This window comes from Xyrauchen texanus, chromosome 24 (assembly GCF_025860055.1).
Source record: "Xyrauchen texanus isolate HMW12.3.18 chromosome 24, RBS_HiC_50CHRs, whole genome shotgun sequence".
NCBI classification, from domain to species: Eukaryota; Metazoa; Chordata; class Actinopteri; order Cypriniformes; family Catostomidae; genus Xyrauchen; species Xyrauchen texanus.
The window spans coordinates 25976109-25998323 of NC_068299.1; the positions used below are offsets into that span (position 1 = coordinate 25976109).

At 39.0% G+C, this 22215-nt stretch overlaps 1 protein-coding gene across 1 annotated transcript in view; it reads left to right on the top strand.

The window, feature by feature from the left end:
- The window catches only part of trim8a (tripartite motif containing 8a), a 34510-nt gene extending 16010 nt beyond the window's left edge, over nt 1–18500 (top strand). The window contains exons 2-6 of the mRNA XM_052090090.1: nt 6453–6548; nt 10766–10999; nt 12232–12263; nt 12357–12472; nt 13366–18500. Coding sequence (XP_051946050.1) covers nt 6453–6548; nt 10766–10999; nt 12232–12263; nt 12357–12472; nt 13366–13994 — 1107 coding nt within the window. The 3' untranslated portion in view covers nt 13995–18500. The remainder of the gene's footprint in view (nt 1–6452; nt 6549–10765; nt 11000–12231; nt 12264–12356; nt 12473–13365) is intronic.
- The last annotated feature ends 3715 nt before the right edge of the window (nt 18501–22215 follow it).

Genomic DNA, 22215 nt, shown 5'->3' on the forward strand with positions numbered 1-22215 from the left:
AAGAATTATATGAGTTTAGCAGGACACAGGCCTAATGATTTAAGTAACCTATAAAATATCCTAAGGCAAACGCCTGATAGAACAGGAGCAAAATATGTCAATGATTTTTCCATAGTTCATGGACGTTTCAACCCCTTCAAATTGTACTTGCCTATCTGAAAGTTTACCATTGTTTACCATTTTTTTTTTTTTAACCGTGACATTTGCAATGGCAAGGCAATTGGGTAAGACCATGGGTGGCTTCACATTACTGTGGTTGGGTTAATGTTGATTTTTCTTTCCAAAAAAAATAAACTGTAGTGTTCGTTGTGAAAAGGCTAATAGCCTAACCACATTTAGAAACCTTTAACTACAACATTTACAGTTGAAGCTTAACAGAAATAAAGTAATAGATGCATCCTAATAGATTTAAAATGAATCTATACAAGTTACCAGTTAGTGTTACTGCATTAAAAAAAAAATATATATTTAAGGATGATGATTATGTCTTTTAAAAACCAATGATGTATTTGCCTCCTTTACCTCGTCAGTGCTATTTATAATGTATGTGCTGTCTAGCAGTTTGAGAGGTTTGACTTCCTCCATATATTGATTTATACTAAAATGTTCTCTGTAGAATTCAAATGGGTCACATAAGTTTTGTGGTTTCCACTGGCCGCCGCAATATCAAGTGAAGTACGATTGAATCACGCAAGTTTCGCTATGTGCTGTTCCAGAGCTCTGGCGATCATCTCTCTGGAGTGCTCTAGTGAGTGCTGCACTAATTTGCCCTGCACAGATGCGCCTGTAAGTTATGAGAGTCATGAATACCATTACATTTCCTTTGGCAGCAGCTCCGATTTGCCCAATATTCAAAGAATTGTCAATGCAGGAAAACCCCTGAAAACATGTCACCCGCCAATGTGGCTAGTAAGAGTGACAGAGTTAGAGGGGTTAATTTCAAACCCTGTTAAAATGCCAGTATGTAAGACCAGAGCACTACTACACTCATCTGTCAAAAATTGACCTGGAATAAATGTAGTCTACTGCCTGGCTGTCTACTGCCTACAAAGGCAGCTGCCTTGAAAACTGCCTCGTGTTCCTATTTTTGTCCACTCTGTGGTAGGATCTCAGCTCACTTTTCATTATTTTTTGGAATCCAATAATAAGTTATTATTAGGAAATTATTAGGAAATTATAAATAATAATACAATAATTATTAGTTAAAAAAATTAAAAAGTTATCATATTTCTGTACTAATTTCATGTACTAATATACACTGGCATGCAGCATTGCTTTGCGGTCTGGTTAAACTCTTAAGCCTTTATTTTGACACAACATTAAGGAAGCTGTTTGTTGTAGATTTCACAATAGGCACTGCAGAGAAATGCCTCCTTAACAGCCAATCATATTTGGAATGACACAAATGTGCAATTAATCAATCTATAGTGCTGTAAATTTAACATCTGTGCTTTGAGAATGTGTAAAACACTACAGAGAACAGAGCTGTGCACATACAGTAAGTGCATAGAGCACCTCATGCAGACTGTTTAACTAAATCACAGCCCTTGCGGTTTGATAATCGCACCGTTTCCTACTTCTGAACCCCCACTTTTTGTCCTTCCTCCTTAACCATAGCCAGAAACTCCATTTCTCCGCTTCTTCTGCCAATTCCTTCAAATACTTTTTTGAAGCTGCTCCTATGATGCCAATGTCTCTAAAAGGGTGCCGCATTGATGTTCACATAAATCCTTGGCACCCAACCTCCACAGGGTAAGTGGCAGTCCACTATCCATTTTCCCTGCACTCTACATCTCCAAAACCCTCTTCCCATGGAACAGAAAGCTAAATCATTGCTATTTTCCTAGCTAAAGTTGACTACAACCCTACATCTGCCCTCAAGGAGGTAATGGCAACTTCGGTTGGAAATTTTAGCTGCTGGCCAAGGTCGACCATCATTGACCAATCACTTCCAGGTGCCGATATTGTTCTGGCTTCCCTCTGTGCTGTGCCTTGTTCGGCACCTCCATTTTTAACCTGCCATTGGGGAACATGGTTGCCTTTGCTTGCCTTCACTCTGTGCACCTCTAGGATCTTTTCCAGCTTCCGCAGGACCTGATCATGCCGTCACCTGTACCGTCCTTGTGCCAGGGCTGTGTTGCACCCAACCAATATGTGCTGCAAGTTTGCACTTGGGGCCTCACAGAGGGTGCTACTCTCCTCTTTGCCATACCACAGAGACAAATTCCCAGGGCTTGGCAGGGTATCATAGGTGGATCTTATTAGAAAACTTAGCCTGGCCTGGGGCACCTTCCACAGGTCAGCCCAACCTAACACTGTCAGATGTCCCCTCCCATATAGTTCAGCACCCTTGCTGCTGCTGGTTGACTCCCCTAACCTTGTACCCTTCCATCCTAGTTACTTCTGTAACTACCATTGCTTTCCTCTGTTTTCGGGACGCTGCTGACCACGGTTTGGGAGCCACCACCCAGCCAAGGCCTGTTCTTCCTGACTGTGTTCTTCCAACAATCTCTTGATGCTTCAGTCTTGAATCCGCCTAGTTTACAACCTCCTCTACTTTCAAAATTCTGCCTTTTCGGACTTGGACTTGACCTGATGAGGATCAGTCAGTGAATCTGTTGATTCCCATAGCTACAAAACAAACCTGATCTTTTCCTTCTTGTAAGCCCAGAGTCAGTGCTTTTATAGGCTCTTAATCTTCATTCTGGCCCATGCCAATAGCTCTTCCAGCCGGTTTGTACATTCAGCAGTCTGGAGGATGCTTGTGACATCTTCCATATAACTGCGCCAAGCTGGCAATCTCACCCCAGATTGTGCACTGATTCCTCTGACCATTTTTCTTGCACCAATTAGGATGATCTCGAACACAGCCATGAACGGGATGGGAGAGATTGAACATCCCATCACTATTCCTTTTTCCAGTTGCTGCCATCGTGTTGTGTAGTCCTGTGTTGCATGACATATCTTCAAATCCCCATAGTAGCTGTCTACCAAGCTCCTAATGCACTCTGGTACTTGGAAAATTCTAGGGCATAGCTAACAAGCTGGTGTGGAACTGATCCATAGGTATTTGCCAAGTCCAGACAGACTACGTGGATGCCATTTCTCTCTTGGCAGACTGGATCTGATCCAATGATACTGGCACATTTTCCACGCACCCAGGAAAACCTGGTACGCCTGCCTTGGGACTATGTATCCATTCTACAGGAGGTAGACAGACATCCTCCTTGCTACCACCGAAAAGAAAAGATTTCCCTCCACGTTCAATAGAGCAATGCTCATAAACTGACTAATGTTGGTGGATCCTTGATCTTTGGGTATGAAGATGGTCACTGCCCTTTGCCACTCCACAGGTATGCACTGCTTCTTCCAGGCAACCCTCAACAGTCTCCACAACATTATGAGAACCATGGGGCACTTCTTATACAGCTTGAATTGTCTCCCATTCAGGCGTGGGGATGAAGTTGCCCTGGCTTTTTCTACCACCTGCCTCACCTCACTCAGCTTAGGCAGATCTATGTCAAATTCAACTACTTACTCTACTACTCTGCATTCCTCCAAGCCTTACAAAGCTGCCTCCGCTCTTTCACAAGCTGATGGATCTCCTTCTCTCTCCGACCCATCACCCTGGGACCACTCTTCCTTAATACTGTTTCACCAAATATCCCTATGCATGCTTCGTACACAATATTGCTAAACATATTAAGCTTAGCCTCCACCCTTCTAGAAAGGGCATTCTCCAAGGAGGAGAACGGGTCCTCATCTAGTCTGCTCAATGCATCCTTATCATTAGATCTCAGCCACTTGATTAGCAGCCGCCTCCCTCATTTCTTCTCATTGTCATGTCTTCCCTGTGGATTGAAGGTCGTCTCTTTCTGGCTTGACCTGTCCTGCTGGTTGTACTGGTCTTCTTGATGCCCCTCCACAACAGTGGATTCAGTAATGCTTTGGTGCTCAACCAGGATCCGTATGCTTCTTGTCTGACCGGCTGCTGCAGTGCAAGGTTGTGTCTGGCTGCTCCTGCCACACTTCATACTTCCTTAATGAATCTGTAGGCTTTTATAAGTTGTTACCCTCATCCACCCGCAACTGCATCTTCTTTGCTCATCCATGGCTGTTCCAGTCATGTCCATATTGTCTGTCTAATTGCAGAGGGACGGGATGGGATATCTTCCATCCCGCCTCTCTGAGGAGCACTGGGCTGTTTTCCTTTTAATAGTGCTAGTATTTGGTAAGGGTGTCCCATGTGTATGGACCTGTGGGTAAGGTAACTAAAACAGATGCACAGATAGCTGTAATAATCTACTGGGCATTATTGCCTGCCGCACCTCCACCAATACCTTCAGCCCAGCTGCTGGGTCATCAGCCAGGAGCCACCTATCTTCAATGTTTCACCCCATTTAATCCCAGAACATCTCCTGGCGGTGGGACAGCGGTCATGGATGTCTCCTTGCCACCCCCCGCAGCTGGACACTGGATTCCCTCCAACACCCCTCATCCTTGCCTTTCCATCAAGACATCCGTAAAGATTTATTTGCAACCAGGATTCTAGATGTCATAATACCTCAACACAACCATACGCACCAGCCCACTGGCCAAATATTGCATATATATTAATATATTGCATTACTTTTTCTTTAAAAGTACATTTTAATGTAAAACTGTTTGATTATCGGGATGATGCACCTTTGACAAACTCAAAAGAAAACCTTGTCAACAAATATTATCATCAGTAAAGTAGTCAATTTTCATTTTTATTTTAAATCATCCTCAAAGGAAGATATAACATTTAATTTTATTGAGCAGTGATAACCCACTTTTGTGCTGTTATTGTTAAAGTGTAGTTCACCCATAAATGAAAATTCTCTCATCATTTACTCACCCCCATGCCATCCCAGATGTGTATGAATTTTTAGAAGAATATTTCAGCTCTGTTGGTCCACACAATTCAAGTGAATAGGTGCCAAAATTGTAAAGCTCCAAAATCCACATAAGGGCTACATAATATACTCCAGACGACGCTGGGGGTTACATCTATGTCTTCTGAAGCGATATGATCGGTTTGGTTGAGAAACATATAAATATTTAAGTCTTTTTTCCTTCACTTTCACCTTCTTCTGTTCACTACTAGGCAGGTAGGATAATTTATTATAAAAACTGACTTAAATATTGATGTTCCTCACCAACCCCTATCATTGTGTCTGAACACATGGATTTAACCACTGGAGTTGTATGGACCTAAAGAGCTAAAATATTCTTCCAGAAATCTTCATTTGTGTTCTGCAGAAGAAAGTCATACACATCGGGGATACCAGGAGGGTGAGTAAATCATGAGAGAATTTTCATTTTTGGGTGAACATCTTGAACATGTTATCACTACAAATTGTATTCCTTTATGGAAAAAGTTTATTGGATTTTTACTTCTGAAACCATTCTGCTGGTGTCACTATGGTCTCCATGCCAATCTGTTGACCATAGAGATGGTGTTTGTTTCCTTGGCATCCGTGCAGAGGTTTGCTGAGGCCTGGCAGCTGAATACCCCAAGAATGTGTCTTCCCTCATGTGGCCTATAAAAGCAGTGACCCTGCAGCAGTCTCCTGCACATTACATTGCAGGGCAGGGCAGGGCCTGGGATAGCTTGCCAGTCTCTCAGTGACACTGGAGGAAGGTACTCCGAACATATGTAGTAATAGTGGACAAAATTAAGCCTTGTCCCTTCTCCTTCCCTCTCTGCTTCAAATTTCCACACTTTATTAATGCACACACTTGTGCATGCACAATGTGCCTTTTGTTGTCATGAAGGCTGCATTCTCTCTTTGCAGTCATATGGCATACATTGCATAGATGTTTGTTATTTAAACTAAATTAGCTTGCTATTTAGCATCATCCTGTGGTCTTTTGTGTGGAGAGTAGCAATGTTCTTTTTTTAGGCATGTGAAAGAGTATAAAGGAGATTAAAAAAGCTTGAGCACACTGTCAGGCTTTGATTTGGCTGGGGGATGGGGAGGGTTGGGGTTAGTGGCTTCCTCTGAATCCAATTTAAAACCTTTCCAGACACTTAATAGGAGGCCGAATCTGACTGCAAAAGTGTGTGTATCTGAGAAAGATTCTGATGAATTAGTCTCATTGTTGAAATGTTTTGTTTTCCTCATTTGCAGTAATACGATTGCTCGAAATGGTTGTCATAGAGATTCTGAGAGAGCCTGCAGGGTGTTTGGGGTCATACAGTCATACTGCAGAGTAGTTGCAGAATGCATTGTTTTTGTTAGTTTGGGTTTGCATGTCTGCTCTTTGAGACTTGACTTCTTGCATGTCACAGATTTTCCAAAAATATTTCACAGTTCAAATGGGCCTTGATACTGCGAGTCATTCTATTTTTTTTTTCTTAGCTTGACAGATCTTAGATCTATGGAGAAAAGGTTTGATTCCCATTCTCTTCTTTTTTCCTTCAGCATATGTTGATGAAGCAGCAGGATCGTATTGATGATCGAGTGAAAGACATTGAGGAGCAGCTGTACAAGTTAGAGTCTGACAAAATACTGGTGGAGGTAAGGACACATTCATACAAGCATTCACACACAAGCTTTTTCTGTCAGCCTGTCTTCCCCACTCTCTTCTGCACCTAATGAATATGTAAGAGGCTTTTTTTGGTATGGCATTGGCAGAGTTTGAGGCACAGCCCTATGAAGAACTTTTCTCTGTATATTTAGTTTTTATTTTAGTTTTTTAAAGGGATAGTTTGCCATAGAATTTACACAACCCTCATCAAATTCGAAATTTGAATAATAACATTATTCAATACATGTTTGCTTGTTTCACAGTTAATCAAAACACATAATCAAGTCACATTAACTGATTTCTGAACTGTCTCCTGTTAGTTTCACATTAAATTGGCAAGATTTCTTATTTTTTTTAGAATGTTCTGAACTCACATTAACTGAAATCTGAATGATGGAAACTTGCCACTTTTTAACTGAAGCAGTCTCTGCTTTAGCTTTATCATACTCATCATATTACTTGCTGTGTCAAGCTTTAAGTTTAGTAATCAAATTAGTTGTTAAAAGTTTTAACAGAGTTCTACCTTGTGAAATTCAAAGCTTCAAAATTCCCAACTTTGCTGTTATTGTGACCCAGTTAAAAGATACATTTTCTTTGACACAGCACAAATTTTATTCTAATTGTTTGACGTGTTTTTCCGCCCTCTTTACTTGCCGGGAAATAATCATCCTTGAAGATCGACTGTTTTTAAACAATCAGCCGATGTCTAAATGCACAGATAACTGCTTTTATCGGCCAATGCCGTTGATTGGCTGATACATCTGTGCATTTCTTGTACTATAATAAAGCAATATCACATGAGCAAGAATGCTGTATGGCTCAATCATCAGCATGGCTTTTATTTGTCTGCATGTAATCACAACTGTGCTGATTTAGGGCTATACAGCACTTTTGCTTTTATACAACAGTTCAACGAACAAGTAAATAAAATGAAATAATTTGGAAAAACTAAGGACTGTCACAAAAAACACACATTAGCATGGAACTAATTTCTTACACCACGGATCAGGATCTACCATTGCTTGTTCAAAAGATGCACACAAGTCTGCGTTACTAAATCGAAAACATCCTCCCCGATGTTGAATGTTTACATTTCCCAACATGGACACCATGTATCAGGTGTCCATGTTGGGAAATACCAATAGTATCAGGTAAGCGAATGTGCAATTGCTCAGTCAGTTGTGTGTCTCTGCTGTGATGAGCCTTTATGCTGAAGCTGTTAAACTATATTTCTAGTAGGAGTAGTAGTCCAACTGATCATGGATTGAGAGAAAATGACGATGAATTAAAAGAAACCGCTCGTTTATTGACATGCACTGACTCTACACGTCAAACTTGACTAGCTCATAACACATAAAACATTTATTTTGTTGCCACCTGCAGGCTAAAATCTTTAATGTCACGGATAAATGAAAATACACAAATAAGATATCTAGCTGCTCTTAACTGCGCTTCTCTCTTATATAGTTTTGATTGCCACAAACACAAGCGGAGTGATACAAACAGTGAAGCGTCCCGAGTGCTGATGGTGTGAGACATCCGTACTCATGGAACTTTTCTTGTCCAATCAAATTCGAGGACTGGAACTTACTATTAATGTAGTTTCTATGCAATATACTGGTCTTCTGAAGTCATGAGATAATGTTGTGTGAGGAACACACCAAAAGTTTAGTTGCTTTTCTCTGATAATCACTGCTGAAGCTCTGAACTCTCATTCATGTTAAGGTCAGATTAAGTAGATGGCTTTAGACATAGTGCTCCAGGTTTGATATCATTGATTCTAAACACAATTGTTTCTTGCATATGTCATAACTGCATTTGACATGACAGTTTGTATATGCAGAATGGAAAATTATGCTTGAAAGCAACAGTGGAGGTGAAGATTTAAAATATTACAATTTAAATAGCAGTGTGTTTGTCATATGAACTATTTTTGTGGTACAGTTGAAGTCAGAAGTTTACATGCACCTTAGCCAAATACATTTAAACTCAGTTTTTCACAATTCCGGACATGTAGTCATAGAAAACATTCCCTGTCTTAGGTCAGTTAGGATCACTACTTTATTTTTAAGAATGTGAAATGTCGGGGGACCTGGGTAGCTTAGCGAGTAAAGACACTGACTACCGCTGTTTTGAATCCAGGGCATGCTGAGTGACTCCAGCTTGGTCTCCCAAGCAACCAAATTGGCCCGGTTGCTAGGGAGGGTAGAGTCACATGGGATAACCGCCTCGTGGTCGCTATAATGTGGTTCGTTCTCGTGGGGTGCGTGGTGAGTTGTGTGTGTGTGTGTGTGTGTGTGTGTGTGTGTGTGTGTGTGTGTGTGTGTGTGTGTGTGTGTGTGGATGACGCAGAGAATTGCATGAAGCCTCCACACACGCTATGTCTCCGCGGTAATGCACTCAAGCCACATGATAAGATGCAAGGGTTGTTGGTCTCAGATGTTGAGGCAACTGAGATTCGTCCTCCGCCTCCCAGATTGAGGCGAGTCAATATGCCACCACGACGACTTAAGAGCACACTGGGAATTGGGCATTCCAAATTGGGGAGAAAAGTGGAGAGAAAAAAGAATGTAAAATGTCAGAAGAGGATAATTTATTTCAGCTTTTATTTCTTTCATCGCATTCTCATTGGGTCAGAAGTTTAAATACACTTTGTTATTATTTGTTTAACTTGGGTCAAACATTTTGTGTAGCCTTCCACAAGCTTCTCACTGCAAGTTGCTGTAATTTTGGCCCATTCCTCCAGACAGAACTGGTGTAACAGTGTCACATTTTTAGGACTCCTTGCTCGCACATGCTGTTTCAGTTCTGACTACAAATTTTCTATCAGACTGAGGTTAGGGCTTTGTGATGGCCACTCCAATACCTTGACTTTGTTGTCCTTAGACCATTTTGCCACAACTTTGGAGGTATGCTTGGGGTCATTGTCCATTTGGAAGACCCATTTATGACCAATCTTTAACTTCCTGGCAGATGTCTTGAGATGTTGCGTCAATATATCCTCATAACCATGATGCCAACTATTTTGTGAAGTGCACCAGTCTCTCCTGCAGCAAAACACCCCCACAACATGATGCTGCCACCCCCGTACTTCACTGTTGGGTTGGTGTTCTTCATCTTGCAAGCCTCACCCTTTTACCTCCAAACATAACGATGGTCATTATGGCCAAACAGTTATTACATTTCTCCATAATGTAAGATCTTTGTCCCCATGTGCACTTGCAAACTGTGACCGAATGCATTTCCTCCTGAGTGGTATGATGGCTCCATGGTCCCATGGTGTTTATATTGCGTACTATTGTTTGTACAGATGAACGTGGGACTTTAAGGCATTTGGAAATTGCTCCCAAGTGTGAACCAGGCATGTGGAGGTCCACACATTATTGTTCTGAGGTCTTTGCTGATTTCTTTTGATTTTCCCATGATGTCAAGCAAAGAGGCACTGAGTTTGAAGGTAGGCCATAAAATACATCCAAGGGTATATCTCCAATTCAGTACACCTCCTATCAGAAGCTAGTTGTCTTAAGGCTTGACATAATCTTTTGGAATGTTCCAAGCTACATAAAGGCACAGTTAATTTAGTGTATGTAAACATCTGACCCACTGGAATTGTGATTTAGTCAATTAAAAGTGAAACAATCTGTCTGTAAATAGTTGTTGGGAAAAAGGCTTTTGTCATGCACAGTCCTAAACGACTTACCAAAACTATAGTTTGCTAATATTAAATCTGTGAAGTGGTTAAAAATGAGTGTATGTAAACCTCTGACTTCAACTGTATTTCTATGTTTTTTTATTTTTTTTTATTTTTGAATTGACATGCATGGTTACTATGAATTATCATAACGGAAAGAGCTGTGTGAAGATTCTCCTTTTGTGTAAAGTTCTCTAAACAAATTATAATGGTGAGTAAAAAGAAAATACGGAATTTTCATTTTTGGGTGAAGTATTCCTTTAAAAATAAATGCATAAAAAAAAATACTGTCAAGGGGAGATCTTTTTTTTTTTTTTAAATCATTCTCCAGGATTAGACATATCATAGTTCAGTGGCCAGAACTACAAACACTTATCCACTATCACATGTGCATTGTTAATATTTAGTATTTCTTCAGAGGACACAGGATAGAATTAAAGTATTTTGTCGTGTTCACAATCAGGGAGAGGTTAGTTATACAAATTCAGTGTGCACATGTGTTTGTATGTTGTGCAGGATAAGGTACGGCACCTGAAGGAGGAGGTGCGTGTGCAGTATCACAAAATGCACCAGCTCTTAGAAGATGATCTGGGGAGAACTCTGGAAGTGCTGGATAAAGCACACTCCAAGTACTGCCAAGAGAATTCCACCCAAACCCTACAGCTCAATGAACGCTGCCAGGAGGCCAAGAAACTGCTCAGCTCTGTCCAAGTTGTGTTTGACAAGGCAGAGGATATTAATTTCATGAAGGTGAGGTAGATTTGCTCCACAATATTTCCTTTGTCACTATCTCATTTTTGCTATAAATCCCACTGTGCTTACACACGTACACTCCTAAATGCACATTTTTAAAAATTAATACAGTTATCTTTATTACAAATTATATTTTCAGCATAACATTTTAGTAGTACATTTTTCTTTGTATTTTGCACGTCCCTTTTTTGACAGCATGCTGTCAATCTGGGATGGATTCGACAAAACGTGATGATCTATGTAATTCCAGCATGTTTTGCAGTGCTGTTTCCCAGTCATGGAAAATGAAAGAAATACCTAAATGTCTTGGAAAATATTTTGGTATAATAAAACTGTTTGATTGTGTCACTGTCAAGGCTTTTGTTGCATGTAAAAGTATTAAGATGGCAAAAATGTTTCGTTCCAACATTGCATGTGCAGCACATAATATGACAAAAATATCTCTACTGTTGTTTCAGAGTTTGTTGTGAGGATTTTGTTGAAAAGCACTTAATTTGAAAAACATTTTTTCCCCAATAACCACTATTTTAATGACCGCTTGTTGTTTTACAACCATGTGAGACATCAAATGTCCTGGAAAATTGTACCTTGAAAAGAGTGTTGGAACCTTTGTACAAACAATTCAACATGTTCAGTGTCACAAATTTGCTAACATTTGATCAGTGACTAAGAAATAGTGCAGAATCTTAAACATTTTACTTCACACGGTTTCTTTTTTTCTGCTCTCAAAATCCTACAACTGTACTTCCAGGTTTACATTAGATTTTGAAACAGATTATCTAAGCAGTCTCTGACTTTTCAGACCCATTTTTGTATTGTTTCGGTTCATAGCATGCATTCATATTCCGCTTTAGAAAGTAATTTTCCCCAACACAGCAGGCCATTTTTATTCAAATAGTATACATCAAAATGTACCTAAAACAATATCCTTTCTTTACATGAAAAAACACAGCTGATATTTTTTCCAGTAAAACTCTGATTTTTTTAGTCATCTCTCTCACTCCCTAACTTTTGCTATAAATCTCCCTGCACTCACCCACGTAAACTCATAAATGTCCAGTGTGAATGTGAACATACCTGTGAGAAATGGTTCCCCTCTGTGTGTGGCTCTTATCAGCAGTCAAATCTACACTTCCAAATTTTTCCATGTTTACAGACAAAGAGGCAGTCATGCAGCTTGTAGACTGCAGGAAGATTCATATTTTTTTCTATTTTGTTTCACTTTATAGAGCACAAAACCAGTGAAAATACTCATGGATAGGTAAGTCATTAATCAGCCAAGTTTATATTTTGTGTAAGTCAGTATAATACTAAGCCACATTTATAAACACAATCTCAAATGGTGTTTTTACAGATCACAAACTTGCACAGGCAGCGTTCTGCCTCCTTATAAAGTGGGTCATCTTAATTCCAAAATATTCCTCTCTGAAGTCTCAAAAAAGGAAAAGAACTTGAGAAAATTACTAGAAGGTAAGGCAAGACTTAGCTCAGTAGTTCTCAACTGGTTGGTTGCCACCCAAAAAGTGAGTCACATGTCTGGTCTGATTTGGTCTCATTTAATTGAGCTAAATAAGGATATTTTTTTTGTCGAGCTACAGTCTTCATCTGTCTGTCCAAGTATACGTGACGCAATGGACTATCAAATATTTTGAAGGAAGGACGACAGATACACCGGGTTAAATACACGTCAGAGCATGCATGCACACAACGGCGAAGCCAGCTGTCGTCAGATTAACAGGTGTACATGCAGGATTAAGCCAAGCTACAGTTGCGTTATTTAGGTCTGTTAGTCTGACTAATATATATATATAAAAAATGGACTGTGTTTTTATGACTTAAAAAGAAAGATGACTTAATGTTATTCTAAATCAAATCATTAACTAAAATCAAACTTTAAGTACATGTAAATATATTAACAGACAGCAGGAGTAAAACAATGCTAAATGCAAATAATAAAATGCTATCAAGCATACAGTGCATAGTTAGGATTACAAATAAATAGGGTTATCAAATTATAAAAGGGAGGAGAAAGCACTTCCATAATCATTTGTTATTGATGTCAAAGGCCAAGTGTCCACATAAACTCTAGTATTTTTACACAAATGTATCTCACTTGTTAGAAGCTAGTAAAATTAAACAGATGCCAACATAGCCCTCACTCTTAAAAATATTAAAGAAAAAAGAGCAATAAATTTGATGAAATTGTTTGTTTTAAGGACAATCTGATCACATTTGTATGAAGAACAATTTTGGTAGTCAAATCTGGGTCCTGTAGCAAAACCAGTTGAGAACCACTGACTTTTCTATTTAACTTAATGTATTTCTTTTCACAAACACAACTCTTTGTCTGTCCTTGTTCCCAGTACCATTCAATACTTCTGCACACTTCCTTCAGAGCATTTCTGTCCACCCCTCCAGTGTGAATAACTACGGGGGTGAGAAACGCAAACACTCCAAGGCCTTCCCAGAAAGCTGCACCAGCCTGCTAGACTCCTCATCTGGCCCCATGAGTAAACAGCCCTTCCTGGGTCAAGGCTCCAACTCCACAGATGGGCCCTCCTCCCAGCCACCCATGGCTCCCTGTAGCTCCACCCAGCACATTGTAGGCCTCAGTAGTAGCAGTGGTACACAGTCGGTTCATCATTCCAGATCTGTTTTTACTACTGCCGAATATCCCAACTCTAGCTCGTCCCAGCAGGCCATGCTGCCACAATACGGTGGCCGTAAGATTCTTATGTGCACGATGGACAATTGCTACTGCTCTAGCGTACCCTCCATATCAAACCATCGTGGCCATGCTCCTTACCCACGCTCTGGATCTTTCCCATGGACACAGGATTACTCCCACCCCCTCCCCTCCACACCTGCAATGTCCCAGCCCCTCCAGGGGCTCTCCATGCATGACTGGATCGATGCCTCACAGAGTCACAGGCACCCTGACTTCTATGGATTGTATGGGCAATCTTCCACTAAACCCTATGTCACCAGTTAACCTTCAACTGCTGTCAGATGGGCATCTCTGGTTTATCTCCAATATTGTTTAAAGGATTTGCTTACAAATCTAAGGCTATAGGTGAGTTAAAGAAATAGTTCACCCAAAAACGAAAATTCTGTCATTTACTCACTCTTAGGTGTTTCCAAACTTGTATGATTTTCTTCGTTGTGTTGAACACAAAAGGAGAAATTTTAAAAAGATGTTCCTTTGCTGATTTCAATTCAGTGGCAGTGGATAGGGATTTTAAAAAAAAGTGTCATAAATGCAGTCCATATGACTAGTGGGTCATATTCTTCTAAATGAATATGGTTTTGGTAAGAAACAACCTGAAATGTAACTGTTTTTGCAGTGAATATTTTTGACTTCCTCTATAGTTCTCCTTCCATAGCGTTCATGAGTGCATGAGACCCCCATTGTACAAAGGTGCCTGGATTTGTTCCTGGCAGGCAGCAGATACCCTAAACCTGCCCCCATCTCTAATCCTAACCATATGACGCTGTGTAGCCTGACAGGAATAACTTCAGGCACCTTTGTGCAATGGGAGCGTACGACAAGCGCGTTTATGTCTTCATGTGTTTACACAAGTGTTGCACTTTTTGTTGTAAGCCATTGCGAATAATAAATACACTGTGTATTTCTTCTCTGGAGCACAAAAGGGTTGTTAGGAAGATTGTTAGCCTCAGTCACCATTCACTTTAATTGTATGGAATAAAGATGCAATGAAAGTGAATGGTGAACATTGTGCCTAACATCTCCTTTTGTGTTCCACCGAAGAAAGTCATATGGGTTTGGAACAACGTGAGGTAAATGATGATAGAAGTTTCATTTTTGGTTGAACTGTCCCTTTAATTCATAAAAAAAAAAAAAATGTCTTGCATTATAATTTGCTTTTCAAAATCAGATTTATTAACATCACAATTAAAAAGAAATGTATGGCACTTTGTCTCTTTTTCATCATGCAATGCAAGCCTCTATGACTCTGAAGCACTGATCTCTTCCAACGTAAGCATTAAAAACCCATCTGTCCCCGTGTAACGCAAGATAAGGGAATCTTTCGTTGAGAAAGTGGAGGCGGGACCCAGAGTTTTTAAAATTACAAACAGATTTTGGATAATTGCAGAGGGTGCTGACCTAGAGAAGATAATGATCGATTGTAAATGGAGTCAGTTTTAACTTTCACTCCCCTCTTCCTGCCTTTAGGGTATCTGGTGTCTGGTTCTGTTTTATTATGTGGTAAAGATTCCTTTTTAAATTGCTATTAAACTACTTACAGTTGTATTAATAGTAGACTGGGATTATTATTATTATCATTATTATTATAAAAAAAAGAGCAATGGCAAAGATGAGTGTTTTTTATTTTATTGTTTTACATTTCACCTCCACTGCACCTTACATTTTTGGGCTAAGGAACTGCACAACATTGACTGGGGACTCTGATTAGGGTTTGTTGTGTTACTTCCATTCCTTAGAGGCCAGAGTATCTTGTTGTTTTCTGTTTACAATTATGTATTAATATTTGTATCGATTCACAGTAGGTTTGAAAAGATCAATACAAAAACTCAATACAGGTTCAATTCCTTTGGAATTGATTTTGGTCTTCAAAGATCTCTTTATAGGGGGTTTACAGACTTTCATGAGATCTAACAGACTGTTGCATCTGAAAGAATTCTGGATTCTTGTTACGTTACTCCCTGCAGTCAAGCACTTCTAAAGCATGTTCAAGATGATTGGTGTCTACACCCCTGTCAGTTGAATAATTGCATAGATATGCTTCCTGTTTTAGTATGTGACACAGACGACCAAAGGTGTTTATGGTCACTGTGCAACACTGATTGTCATGAACATGCTGAAAATCTTTCAACTTCCTCTTTGTGATTGTAGGCATGCAGGTGAGCCTTTCGGTGCACTCAGATCTCCCCCAAGTGAACTGGACTGCATACATTTGGAAATCAAGATAATGTGCTTCAAAAAGAGTATTAAATGCTGGTTTCAACAGACCTGTATAGAATCTCTTATAATTATTATTATTCTTGTTTTTGCAACAGAAATAATGGCACTACACAATTTAATTTTAAAAAGCCTTGAAATAAACAGAAAAATGCATAGGTGGTAACAGAACCCCCATCTGTGTTATGTCCATGACCTTTTCCTGAAATGAGTCTGTAAGGTTACATGCATGACTATAATCTAGCCACAGTTGGTTTTTGCATACTCAAGGGAGAGTCATCATCTGTCTGTACAAGTAAGCCTATAAATGAGAATGTATAAATTATATTTAAAGGAAAGACATCAGTTGAGGAACTGTTAAATACAGTAATGTGAAAATGATAGGACACCCCATGAAAACCTTTTGTCTTTTTCAACATATGGACATTAGATCTTCATTTTAACAATATTGAAAGATGGAGGTAATATAAATAAACTAATAAAACTGAAGAAATGAAAAAAGTTTTATTTTTTATTATTTCTAAAATGTACTTAATAGAAATGCCATTTTTGGTGAGGAAAAAGATAGGGCACCCCCACATTTATTTACTACTTAAAATACATAAAAATGAATTAGGTGCACCACAGCATGTGCAAAAGATTAGAACAACATTAGAGAGGATTGTGGAGTAGCCTTTCTTATTTAAACCTCAGACATTTAGTTTGGATTGCTCTTGATTGTTTAAGTGAGTGAAATCACCATGGTGAGACCAAAAGAGCTCTGAGGCCTTCAGAAAGAAGGTTGTAGATGCATAAGTGTCTGGGAAAAATCTCCAAACAATTTGAAATCAGCCATTCCACTGTCTGGAAAATAATTTGCAAGTGGAGAACATTTAAAACAACTGCCAACGTGCCCAGGTCAGACCGTCCTTGCAAGTTCAGCCCAAGAGCAGACTGCAAGATGCTTAAAGATTTCTCCAACAATCCTTAAATGTCATCTCGGGACCTACAGGTAGCTCTTGCCACGGTTGATGTGAAAGTACATGCATCTACCGTAAGAAAGAGACTATACAAGTTTGATTTGTATGGGAGGTGTGCAAGGAGGAAACCCTTGCTGTCAAAAAAATAATAAAACATCAGGGCAAGACTAAAGTTTGAAAGAGAACACCTAGAAAAAGACCAGGACTTCTTGAACAATGTGCTTTAGACAGATGAATCCAAAGTTGAATTGTTTGGGCACAGTAATAGAAGACGTGTGGCGCAAACCAAAGACGGCATTTGAGCACAAGAACGTCATATCAACTGTAAAGCATGGGGGTGGAAAAGTCATGGTTTGGGGCTGCTTTGCTGCAGCAGGTCTTGGTCAACTCACTATCATAGAATCCACTATGAATTCTTCATTGTATCAGAGGGAGCTTGAGGAAAATGTAAGACCATCTGTCTGAAAATTGAAGCTGACGGATGTGGACTATTCAACATGACAATGACCCAAAACATTCCAGTAAATACACCAAGGAATGGCTCAAAAGAAAGAAATGGAGAGTTCTGGAATGGGGAGTGGGGAAAACGTCATCTTGAGGTTATTTCAGCCAAAGGGGGCAATACCAGCTATTAGGGCAGAGGGTGTCCTAACTTTTTCCTCAGAAGGAATTGGCATCTTTGTACATTTTGTTTGTTAAATAAATTATATGATGGTTAAAATATAATTGTTTTTGGTTCAATTACATCACCTTTATCTATAGATATTGCTTGAAAGATGATAAAATATTGAAATGTCCATATTTCTTAAAGAACAAAATATTTCATGGGGTGTGATAATTTTTTCACATGACTGTACATGTTGTGCATCACCTCTATATTTTGGAGCATGTGCACAATGATGAGCCCTATTAATGTATAAACATGCTGGACAAAGTTGAGCTACAACTGCTTGAACTTTTGTAAAAATCGGACTATTAAAATTTAAAATGAAAATGTTGCATAACATTTTAAAAAGAAGAGTTATTGTTGACATTCGTTCAACTGAAACTTTTAAGGTAAATGTCCGGAGTGATATAGGCTTAATTTTGTGCATTAATGTTATCAGCCCATTAGAATAGAAAGAAATGGCTGTAAAGTAATATAGTCCCTTTAGCTCTATTGTCACTAGTTCTTTTAATATCCCTTTTCAATGACAAACTGCATGACTGGCACATTATGGGCAGAAAAAGCACTGTTTGCACTACCAGTGTACTGCACCCTCCTTTTGTCCTTCGGGCATTTTTTGACCAGTATTGAAACCATTAAAAATGCATACATTCTTGATTAATGTACAACGGCATTAAAGACCCCCCTTAACAAAAACTATTTTTGTAAATCATTTTTTAAAATGTAAAAATTAAACTAAACAAAAAAAGTTTAAAAACTTGACAAACATTGGCCAAGTATGTCTCAGTTTGGCATTTTGTAATATCAACAATTTCTGATTTATTCTGCTTGTAGAAAACCAACAGTGAATACTGTAGATATACAATTTGAGATGGTTTTATAAATTAATCTCTATTGCCTTTTTTCAGCAATAAAAATGGGCAGACTTTGCACATCCAAGTTTTTGCAAGTCCATTCCTTCCCACAGATGTCAAATAATTAGTTGCAATATTACAGGGCTTTGGGAAGGTGCCATAATAGTTCTTTCTGCCATCTACTCTTTTAGTAGAAAATTATATGCAATAGGTCTTTTACCATTGGGGGCATTTGGCCCATTGTACCCTATCATATTAAATAATGTTAGTAAACATATTTATTATATGTTAACTTACGTGTTCAAAACTGTAAAAAAAAAAAAATAATAATCGTGTGGGTGTGTTTGTATGCACAAACCCCGTTTGAGAGGAAAGTATTTAATGTAATTTGTGGGAAATATGCAGAAGCAGGTCGGAATGCTAGAGCACAGTTTGGGGCTAGGGGCTAAATTTGAGATCATTTTAAATATTTATCCGATCAAATATGATTCTTAGATGTGTAAAAAAAAAATATATATATATTTAAAAGGTGTATAACATCCAGAAAGTCCAAAGGTTATACAGAAAGTTAATTTTAAATAGTTATTTCTTTTAAAAAATAAATGTCTTTTGTTTTGAAAGTGTTGACAAAATCACAACGTTTCCTCCCAGTACCAAAAACTATGCAGTATTTTTAAAGTATTCTTTAACTGTATTGGGTCCAAAAAAAAGTAGCACCATGAGCATATTTTTATTAGTCCAAAGAAATCTCATGAATCAAATCAGCAGATAAAAAGACCTGCATAGAAAGGGATGATTTTCCATGCTGGTCCAGTCTAGTTAATGGGGGTAAGTGCTGGTTTAATAAAGCAATCTGGGGGGTGGGGTATGGCAAACCTTTCCATTTCTTCCACATGGGTCAACTTGAGCAATGCACTTTTTCATTTTTCCATTAAAGCATGGTGTGTTGGGGTGGGGGGGTTCTTGAAGAACAGCTCATTGTTTATTTATAAAGTGCAACCTTCCAGCCCCTCTCCTCCCAGAATCCCATGCATTCACACTAACTACACAAGCGCAGTCAAAATGTTGTTACCAATTAGAAATGTTATTAGACTCCACCTTCTTTTTTCCCCCAGCTTGCTGTGGGTGGACATGCCATATGCTCTGTCCCATGATGCTAATCATGCTGGCTGCCCATGCTGGCTCATTGCAGCCCGTGGGAGGACTTGAGCATGCCGGAAGGATCGATTGCAAAACACAACAGCAGTAGCAGTGGTCTCTCAGCTCAGCTTCTCTTTGTTTGATCATATAGGCCAGTGTTTCCCAACCTTGTTTGTTTTTCTCACATACCCATCAGTAAGGCTCAAGTACTCCACATTAAACCAGAAAGGTGTTCATTTTAACACATTATATTGGATATAATTTAGCAATGGCATTAATTAATTAATTAAAACATTCCAAATCCATATGACATTCTTTCTTCTGGGAAACACAAAAGGAAATAATAAAAGGAATGCCCCATTGGCTAAATTCGATACAATGGCAGTACATTGTGACTCATTGTGATACTTAATGCAACCAAAATACACATGCCAAATCCTGAAGGAAATCACGTTGTATGATGAACACACCATAATTTAAGATGTTATTCTCTATTATATCTCAAATCTAGTCATATTTCAGGCTTGTGATGGAATAGGAATTACGAGGATTAACAGGGACAAAAGAATGCTCAAAACATGGGAATTTTTCAGCTTTTATCAAGTTAGCATGTAGGTGTGAGTGCATGTGAGAGAGAAGGATGAGGTTGTGGACATATTTGTACAAAGGCTTCAGGATCTTCTGTAATGCTTTTCCCTCTGAACCCAGCAGAAACACAAACCAGCTCTAGACTAAAGCCTCTAGTTTTTCTGCAACAATATTTGCTTTCTCTTCCCTTGACATAAATTATTAAAACATAGCCAGCTATTCAGGGGAATGATGTCGCTCGCATAAAGTGACTAACTCTGCTGTTTATGACTGCTGGTGTCGATCACGTTTACACTTTTGAGGTTTGTATATTTACATGTTAAATGGTAGCTTAAGAACCTTTAGATTGTCATTCCAGCAATCTTTGTCTGTGAATGGAGGAGTCTAAAAGTACTGAGAGGAGAACAAGAGAAATGATAAACATCATTTTCCAAAGGAGAACACAAATCCCAGGGAACCTGAGAAGAGGATCTGAGGTAAACAGCAGGCCAGAGCTGCTGACCTCTCACTGCTGCCAAATTCAATAGTCTCAGAGTCAGACCTATTGATAAATGGGTTCTGTTTGGCTCTTTCTACTGCTGGCATTAAATGAAAATTCTGTCATTATTTAATCACCCGTATATTGTTCCAAACCCATATGAAATTCTTCTGTGGAACATAAGAACACAGTCTTAGGAACATTACGTGACAGTGCCAAATTTTTTGCAAAATGTGCCTTATTTCACGTCTGGCTGCAGTTTCCTAAGTAGGTATAGCTGCAGGCTGGAGACATCCAAATGGGGTGGGGTTACTCCAAAAAGGGGGCGTCACTTCCACTCACTGTAAAGGTTAGGGAATGGATTAGGTATGAGGCTCTATATATCTTTAATGCCTGTTTGGAGCTTCCACCCCTTTTTGGAGAAATGCTTGCAGTTATAACCTTCTCCAGTGTCTCAGTGAAAGGTCCAGCGGGGGGAGCCAAATTGAGTTGACAAAGTGTCATTTTCAGACAAGATTATAAGGTGAATGGAGGTTTTAATGAGTATAACGTTCCTCCCTAACCTAAAACTTTAACCTACACCTAACCAATAGTAATCCAAAATGAAATGAGAGGTAGACACAGTTACTCGAGGACTTACTGGAGTAATAAGTTAGTGTGTTTGTATGTGTGTGAGAGTATGCATTTGAGGGATCGAACGAGAGATACTCAGAAAATGAGAGAGATAATTTCTGGGATTATCTGTTTTTTGTAGCAGCTCTTGTCGGAGTTAACATTGATTCAAAATTGGCATTTTCCCGTTATAAACCTTTACAACTTTTTTCATCCCCACTTAGATGCAGGAGTGCGCTGACATGACAATGTTTTTCTCTCACAAGTATGTTTGGGCCTTAAGTGTGTGCGTTATGCGTATAATGTGTGTCCTCGAGGGGTTTTCCCACAGATATCTCAGATAATATAGAAATTGTTGTACTGATTAAGTGTATCTAGCATTAATACAGTCCGAGCCTTCCTTGCTAATTCGAAAACATCATGTTAGGCTTGCGCTGCCTCTCTCTCTCTCTCTCTCTCTCTCTCTCTCTCTCTCTCGCTCGCTCGCTCGCTCGCTCTCTCTCTCTCGCTCTCTCTCTCTCGCTCTCTCTCTCGCTCTCTCTCTCTCTCAAATGTTTTTTTTTTTTTCAATTTAAAAGTATTGGCATGATTGTGTATACATACAATATTGCCAAAGCATTAATACACAAAACAGATAATGACAAGACAAATAATAATGATAAGATAGAATTAAAATAAGGTGTCAGGTAATGAATAAAATAAAATAAAAAACTATAATAACAATATACACTATACAATATAAAATAAAATATGCATTTAACAGGACATTATGAACATAAGAGATTAAAAGTACTGTGAATGAAGTACATTAAGGCAGTAATTGGTTTCTGAGGGTGTGCAGCTCAATGAATTTAGCTGCAACTGATGCATGATTGTCCTCCCCCAGTCACACCAGCATCTGATCAGTTTCTGCCAAACTGGAAAACCGTGGCATGAGGTTTGAGAGTTTGAGGAGGTATTTCTCTCTCACCTC